Source organism: Atta colombica, unplaced genomic scaffold (assembly GCF_001594045.1).
Source record: "Atta colombica isolate Treedump-2 unplaced genomic scaffold, Acol1.0 scaffold207, whole genome shotgun sequence".
In the NCBI taxonomy this organism is placed as follows: Eukaryota; Metazoa; Arthropoda; class Insecta; order Hymenoptera; family Formicidae; genus Atta; species Atta colombica.
Window position 1 is genome coordinate 542853 of NW_017259302.1, and position 9038 is coordinate 551890.

The 9038-nt window shown below is 37.1% G+C and overlaps 1 protein-coding gene across 1 annotated transcript in view; it reads left to right on the plus strand.

The window, feature by feature from the left end:
• Window positions 1-9038, plus strand: part of LOC108687413 — an 80940-nt gene that overhangs the window by 55366 nt on the left and 16536 nt on the right. Inside the window, 18 exon segments of the mRNA XM_018193167.1 lie at window positions 71-382; window positions 497-844; window positions 927-1232; window positions 1361-1669; window positions 1766-2080; window positions 2460-2786; window positions 2886-3200; window positions 3517-3846; window positions 3994-4296; window positions 4392-4697; window positions 4785-5102; window positions 5546-5878; window positions 6148-6450; window positions 6590-6925; window positions 7275-7580; window positions 7728-8036; window positions 8115-8432; window positions 8653-8981. Of these exon segments, the coding sequence (XP_018048656.1) occupies window positions 71-382; window positions 497-844; window positions 927-1232; window positions 1361-1669; window positions 1766-2080; window positions 2460-2786; window positions 2886-3200; window positions 3517-3846; window positions 3994-4296; window positions 4392-4697; window positions 4785-5102; window positions 5546-5878; window positions 6148-6450; window positions 6590-6925; window positions 7275-7580; window positions 7728-8036; window positions 8115-8432; window positions 8653-8981 (5723 nt within the window).

Consider the following 9038-nt stretch of genomic DNA (forward strand, 5'->3'; position numbering starts at 1 on the left):
TTAGAAATAAATTTTATGGATGTTTTTATATTTATCTACATAATTTTACTAATATATTAAATTTTCCCAGAAATAATCTCCGATGAGAACGTTTGCGCCCCATCACCCTGTGGACCCAACAGCAAATGCAAAGAAGTATCCGGACAGGCTGTCTGTTCATGCCTTCCGTCATACGTTGGAACTCCACCTGCATGTAGACCTGAATGTGTTGCTAGCTCAGAATGTTCCCCACAATTAGTGTGCAAGGACTACAAATGCGTGAACACCTGCCCAAGCCCATGCGGACTCAATACTAATTGTGTGGTCGTTAATCATAGCCCCATCTGCAGTTGTATGTCTGGTTACAGCGGAGATCCATTCACCATATGCTCTTTAATTCCACGTAAGACCATCAAATTCATGAAGATTAGATATAGATATTAATATAATCTCAACATATACTGCTGTATGTCACAATTGCTAATCGTCACCAACAATAACTCCAAATGTCTTCCAGTTATAACACCACCACTAGTACAGAAAGACCCTTGTGTGCCATCTCCGTGTGGTAGCTTCTCCCAATGCAGAAATATTGGTGATTCTCCCGCGTGTACCTGCTTGGAAAATTATATTGGTCAACCACCTAATTGCAGACCTGAATGTACCATACACTCAGAATGTCCGAGTGATAAGGCCTGTATCAATATGAAATGTGTGGATCCATGTCCCGGATCGTGTGGCACCAATGCTCTGTGTTCGGTTATTAACCATATTCCCACGTGCAGATGTCCCGAGGGATACACTGGAAATACATTTGTTCTTTGCGAAATATTGCCAGCAATAAGTAAGCGATACGAGCCATCCAGTAATCCATCTAACTTGAAATTTTAATATGAATCATAGCGTGATCCGAGTTCGTTAATCCCTATATCGATTATATTTTACAGCGACTCCATCCCCGGTCGAAGATGCCTGCGTTCTGTCACCCTGTGGTCCTAACGCGCAATGTTTTGACGGTATCTGTACTTGTCTACCGGAATTCCGAGGAGATCCGAATGTAGGTTGTCGACCGGAATGCGTCCTAAACGCGGATTGTCCCCGTGATAGAGCATGTATACGTAACAAATGCCTGGATCCATGCCCTGGAGCTTGCGCTGTTAACGCATTATGCACCGTGATTGGTCACATTCCCATGTGCAGTTGCCCTGGAAATATGACTGGCAATGCATTTAGCCAATGTACACCTCTACAAGGTATATATAAGCTTTCCAATATTTACGATAAGGATCACCTTTATTTTCGATACTATAAAATTATGTGAAGTAACATTTTTTTGTAAATTATTCCTGGAGATTAAATATCTATTATTTTTGTATACTAGACATACCACTCGCTAATCCATGCACCCCTTCACCCTGCGGACCGAATAGTGAATGCCGTGTTATAAATAATCAGGCGGTCTGCTCCTGTATAAGAGGATATTTAGGTAGTCCTCCGACTTGCAGGCCCGAATGCATAGTCAGCACGGATTGCCCCCAGAATGAAGCTTGTAGCAATCAGAAATGTACGAATCCTTGTCTTGGAAGTTGTGGATTAGGCGCGTCTTGTCAAGTAGTGAATCATAATCCGATTTGCATTTGTCCACCTTCTCAAACGGGTGATCCTTTTGTTAGATGCTATTTATCACCACGTAAGTACCGCTTGTTATGTCTATGTTTATGATTAATGCGGAAGTTTCGAGAAAATCCTTGTTCTTTTTTTTATGCATCGAACTTTGTCCTTTTAGCTCAAATACCTGTATCCCTCACACCATGTAAGCCAAACCCGTGCGGTCCCAATTCGCAATGCCAACCACGCGGAGATGAATCTGTATGCACGTGTTTGCCTGATTTCATTGGCAGTCCGCCAAATTGCAGAGCAGAGTGCGTTAGTAACAGCGAATGTTCTAATCATTTAGCTTGTATTAATAAAAAATGTCGGGATCCATGCATTGGTTCCTGCGGTGCGAATGCTAATTGTCACGTTGTCAGTCACACCCCGATGTGTTCTTGTATAAATGATTATACCGGTGATCCATTTACTCAATGCACCTTAAGAGAACGTAAGTATCATTTGGGAAAAACTGATATGATTTTGCTGATAATTTGCTACATGTTTGAAATACAGAAAATCTTGCAGAATTAGCATTACATATTATCACAAATAAATTTTATTAAAATGAAATATTACCGTAATTATAAAATATCAAAAATTAATATGATTTTGATATCTGTTTTATACAGAAACATTCTTTTTTTTTTATTCTCTTGTTAATTATACAAATTACCTAAATTTATATTATATAAATTTTAAAAATATATAATTATAAAAAAATATATAAATTTATAAAAATTAATTTAGAAAGATTTATAAATATTAATATTTTTTTATAAATTATATGAATTTTTATAAATTCTATGCTTACTAATACCACTTTTTAGCCACACCATTACCGCCTGCACCAATTGATCCTTGCAATCCCTCCCCTTGTGGTTCTAATGCTGTATGCAAGGAATTTATCGGTGCCGGTTCGTGTACGTGCTTGCCGAATTATACCGGCAACCCGTATGAAGGATGCAGGCCGGAATGTGTCTTAAATTCGGATTGCCCTGCCAACTCAGCTTGTGTAAATATGAAATGTAGAGATCCATGCCCGGGATCGTGCGGGCGCAATGCGTTATGCCAGGTTGTTAACCATTTGCCAGTATGCAATTGTTATCCTAGATATACCGGCGATGCCTTTTCATATTGTACTCCGATAGAAATAGGTATGATTACATTGTATCTGAATTCATTTATCATTAATTGCAATTCGGTTCATAACGAAATGTGATTAATTTATGAAACAATGCAATTTTTAGAAGGAGAAAATGCTGTCGGTAATCCTTGTGAACCATCACCATGTGGACCTAACAGCTTGTGTCGCGTTGTGGATAATACGAGCGTCTGTACTTGTTTACCTGATTTCCAATGGGTAGCTAGCCCACCAAATTGTCGCGCTGAGTGTACTGTTAGTGCTGAATGCGCTTTCAATTTAGCATGTATCTCATATAAATGTAACGACCCTTGTCGTACATTGTGCGGTTCCAACGCAAGATGTGAAACGATTAATCATAATCCCATTTGCTCGTGTCCATCTAGATTTACCGGTGATCCATTCGTTGCCTGTTTTGAAATGCCATGTAAGAATCATAGAAAATCTCGTAAATTCGAAATTATAAGATATAAGTCAATCATTAAGAGATCGAAGAAATATTTTCTTAAATTTTATTTTCTGAATATATTCTTTTGAGAAAAAATTCTTTTTGCTTTGCGTATTTTTTTTAATAAAATAAATTTTTTAAATAACTTTTTTTTTATATTAGATAAAAATCTCTTTTATTTTTCTATTGTTTTGATGATTAGAAAAATTAAAACGTTATCAAAGATATTCAAGGAAAAGAATATATATATATATATATAAAACTATATAAAACAGATATATTTATATGCCCATAGCTAAAGATGAAGAATCTCGTCCACTTGTGAACCCTTGCGCACATTCACCTTGCGGACCTTATTCAGAATGCCGTGACATTAGCGGTCAAGCATCTTGTGCTTGTTTGTCAACATATGTAGGAACACCACCCAATTGCAGACCCGAATGTTCAGTTAATCCAGAATGCCCAACTAATCAAGCGTGTATACAGAGGAAGTGTCGAAATCCTTGCGATGGAGTTTGTGGAGTAGGAGCAATTTGTAATGTCATTCGTCACACACCCACATGTTCTTGTTCCAATGGATTCACTGGGGATCCATTTGTAATGTGTAGATCAATTCCCGAAGAAGGTAAGACAATCAGAAGAAAATTTGTAATATCATTCATAGTAATAGACAAGTCTGAGAATATTTCTTCATGATATTTAGAGTATGGAAAAATATCTCAAACTCACAATAAGCTTTATCGCAAACTAAGTGTTAAAATTCATTCTTTAGATACAACACTCAAACCGACAGATCCGTGCTTAAATTGCGGCGCGAATACGCAATGCTTTAATGGTATATGCAGTTGCCTTCCCGAATATCAAGGAAATCCAAACTTTGGATGCCATCCAGAATGTATTCTAAATTCAGACTGTCCAAGACATCGGGCTTGCATTAAGAACAAATGTCAAGATCCGTGTGGTCTTGGAATTTGCGGTGTCAATGCCTTGTGTTCTGTTATAAATCATATACCAGTTTGCACTTGTGCACAGAGGATGTCTGGCAACGCGTTTGTACAGTGTTCCCCAATAGCTGGTACTCATTTGATTACTTTCATATTGTATCATAAATTATTAATATTGTAATTATTCTTTGCTATAATTATATTCTTTTTTCTAACATTTAAACAGACACAATACCAAAAGATCCATGTAATCCATCACCTTGTGGTCCGAATAGTCAGTGTCGAAAGATAAAGGAACAAGCTGTCTGTTCGTGTCTTCCTGGATACTTGGATGCACCACCTAATTGCCGAGCGGAATGTATTATTAGTTCCGACTGCCTCGCTAACAGGGCTTGCAATAATCAAAAATGTATAGATCCCTGCCCTGGAACGTGCGGCATCAGAGCCCAATGTACTGTAGTTAACCACAATCCGATTTGTTCTTGTTCCTCTGAGTTAACCGGAGATCCCTTCACTCAGTGTATTCCAAGACGTGAGTAATTTAAAAGCAACAGTTGATCAGTAGTATTGGAAGTATTTATCGTTAAGAAAACATTGTATTTTTTATTTTTCCTAACAGCGATAGAATCTCCAACGCCCATTAATCCCTGCGTTCCATCTCCGTGTGGACTTAATAGTAAATGCGAAGTTGTAAACAACGCATACTCCTGCTCTTGCTTGCCAGAGTTTATTGGCGATCCACCAAATTGTAGACCCGAATGCGTTAGCAATAGTGAATGTTCTACACAGCTAGCATGCATCAATCAGAAGTGTCGCGATCCATGTCCGGGCTCCTGCGGTATTAATTCTGATTGCCGAGTAATAAGTCACACACCTATGTGTGTTTGTCTTATCGGATTTGAAGGAGATCCGTTTGTACTATGTAATCCCAAGCAAAGTAAGTGCAGTAATTATGTATTCTAAAGTACTTAGAATCACAGAATGTATTTCTGATTGTCATATTATGGTAAATTTTTAATTTTAACTAAATTAAATGGCGATTAAATTAAATTTTTATCAAGATTGAATTAAGAATCAAGTTTAATTTAAGTAAAAAATAAAATATAAGAATATTATTATGTTTTTTATTTATACGTGTATATATTATTTTATTCCCATTATTATAATATACATATATAATTTATTTATTATTGTAATTTATTGTAGTTTTAATATTTATGATTCAAACTCAATGCTTCGCTATTATGACAATTATTTTATTGAATTATTTTAGTATCTGCAATCGAAAATACATTCGGTGATTCTCTGGGATACTCATTGATAATTTATTAGAGCTATTGACAGTGCCTTAAAAACAAATGAATTTGATGTTTTTCGTAGGCGACGTTATAAATGCTGTAAAACCAACACCCTGTATCCCGTCACCGTGCGGTTTTAATGCGGTGTGCCGCGAATCGAATGGTGTTGGTTCTTGCATGTGTCTATCAGATTATACAGGCAATCCGTACGAAGGTTGTCGACCCGAGTGTACGATAAACTCCGATTGTACCGCAGATCGAGCATGCGTCGGATCGAAGTGTCAGAATCCTTGTCCAGGTTTTTGCGGATATAATGCGATTTGCCAAGTAGTGAATCACGCGCCGTTGTGCACATGTCAACCTGGATACAGTGGCAATCCGTTCGTCTCTTGTAACAGAATTGTACAAGACACGTGTAAGTGCTTCAAGTTCTTACGAGATGCAGTTTAATCTAATCTAATAATTAATGTTCGATTTATCGGAATATTTTTAAAACTTTTAAGTTACTTAAAATTAATTATAATGTAGTAACATCTGTAGAATTTTATAATAATTCATTCACAGTCATTCACAAATTAATAATTTTTTACAACTTTTTTACATTTTTTATGCGAATGTGACTTATTTCGACCATGTAGAATTCTCTAATTTTGTAAAATTTAATGTATAATCTTCTTTTTTTAGCATTAGAACTTAATCCATGCAGTCCTTCTCCTTGTGGACTTAATAGTCAGTGTCGTGAATTAAATGGTCAAGCGGTATGCTCCTGCTTACCCACATTTATCGGAACCCCACCGAACTGTCGTGCGGAGTGTACTGTCAGTTCCGATTGCCCCGTAAATCGCGCTTGCAAAAATCGTAAATGCGTTGATCCATGTCCTGGAATTTGTGGCATCAATGCAAGATGTGAAGTGATTAATCATAGTCCGATTTGCAGTTGTAATCAAGGTTTTACCGGTGATCCCTTTATAACATGTTTCCAAACGCGTAAGTACGCTGAAAGATACTTGTTTAAAGTGTCGTTGCATATAATGTGTTGTTGTATAAAATTTGATTTGAATTAAGAAAATGTTTTTTAAGTAACGTAAACATTTTGTATGATATTAAAAAAATTATTTGTTTATAGTTATAGACAAAGATACTCCTCAAACGCCAGAAAATCCATGCGTTCCATCCCCCTGTGGTCCCTTTGCCACTTGTCGCGATAGCGGCTACGCGGGCGTGCCAACGTGCACGTGTATGGAAAATTACATTGGTAGCCCTCCGAATTGTCGACCAGAATGTACCGTTGATTCTGAATGCAACAATAATCAAGCCTGCTTGAGACAAAAATGCAGAGACCCATGCCTTGGCTCGTGTGGTATCAGTGCCCAATGCCTCGTGGTTAATCACATGGCCATCTGTCTCTGCCCGAAAGGTTACACCGGGGATGCATTTACTAATTGCTTTCCAGAACCTGCTCGTAAGCATTTGTCTTCATTACTTCATACAACATGTATATTATTCATGATTGATAAAAGAGAAATTAAGAATCAAGTTGAATGCAAGTTTTCTGAATTAACTTTTTAATAAAATTTTCTCAACAAATTTTAAATATTTAATTTATAATTTAAGCATTTGAAAAAAAAACTAACGTCGATTATAAATTTATTATAATGAGTTATATAATGTTTTTACTCTGTGAAGGTAATTATTACAAAATGACAGTATACTAGGAAATTTCAAAACGAAACTAGAAAGATATGTTCTGTATTGTTAGACCTTTAAAAGCAGAAACGTTAATTTAAAATGGATAAAATGGATAATTGCAGCTGCTTCTATACCACAAGATCCTTGTAATCCGTCCCCATGCGGAGCTAACACTGTATGTCGCGACGGCGTTTGCACCTGTATGCCCGAGTTCCATGGTGATCCTTATACCGCATGTCGACCCGAATGTGTACAAAATCCGGATTGTCCTTTAGACAAAGCTTGCGTTCGTAATAAGTGTTTTGATCCGTGCATTGGAGTGTGCGGGCAAAACGCAAAGTGCACAGTGATAAATCATACCCCAATGTGTGCCTGCCCAGATGGAATGTCCGGCAATGCGTTTGCTGCGTGTTATCCGGTCATTCAAGGTAAGATTGACGATCGTGTGTTATTTTCATACTAGAGACAATTATTAACTAAAGATTCCTGTCACAGGAATTATTGTCGCGAAAAAATTTAATTTACTCTAAGATGTCTTGAAACGAAAACGATTTCGATAATAATTGCTTTTGCAGATCAAACCGTTATTGAGAATCCATGTAACCCATCGCCTTGCGGTCCAAATAGTAGATGTCAGAATTTTAATAATCAAGCAGTATGTACGTGTATAACTGGATTCATAGGAAATCCGCCAGCCTGCCGACCCGAGTGCATAGTTAATACTGATTGTGTACTGAACGAAGCTTGCATCAACATGAAATGCGGCAATCCTTGCCTTGGTGCGTGTGGTATATCCGCTCGTTGCCAAGTGTTGAATCATAATCCAGTTTGCACCTGTCCTCCTGTATTTACTGGCGATCCATTCATACGTTGTGTACCAAGACGTAGGTTTCTATGATTACTAAAAATACTAGACGCACATTTATCAAGCACATAACAATTTATATATTTTTATCTTAAAGCGGAAGATATTCCAAAACCGATAAACCCGTGCCAACCATCGCCTTGCGGTCCTAATTCTCAGTGCCAAATCATCAATGATACGCCATCGTGTTCTTGCACGATAGAGTTCATTGGGACACCACCAAACTGTAGACCGGAGTGCATTAGTAACAGTGAATGTCCGAGTCAAATGGCATGTATTAATCGAAAATGTAGAGACCCATGTCCTGGATCTTGTCACTCTCTGGCTAATTGCTACGTCATTAATCATGTGCCTACTTGCACGTGTCACGTCGGTTACACAGGCGATCCATTTGTTCAATGCATGATCATGCCCAGTAAGTTCAAATAGACTTGATTTCTAAGTATTTTTTTTTATAAACGCCTTATTGAGTGATTAGCATTGTATTTATTGTTATAATAATTCTTTTTAATATTACACTTTGATTATTATAGTAATACTACAACTATGAAACTTAATCAATAGAGTTCTATAATATTAAGAAGATATTAATTCGAAGTTGATGTTATGGATAGGATAAAATTATATTTTTTTAGGCGAACTACCAGCACCAAGACAACCTTGTCAACCATCCCCTTGTGGAACAAATGCCGTATGTAGAGAACAAAACGGTGTCGGTTCTTGTACATGTTTGCTTGAATATATTGGGAATCCCTATGAAGGATGTCGTCCCGAATGTACTATTTCGTCAGATTGCCCCGCACATTTAGCTTGCATTGGATCAAAATGTCAGAATCCATGTCCTGGTTCGTGTGGTACCAATACCAATTGTCAAGTTATCAACAATATTCCCATTTGCACTTGTATCCCTGGTTATACTGGCAATCCATATATAAACTGTATTCATCAGACTCTGAGCAGTAAGTAACATTAAACAAATGTAAGAAATTAATATACAAAGGCACATATATATATATATATA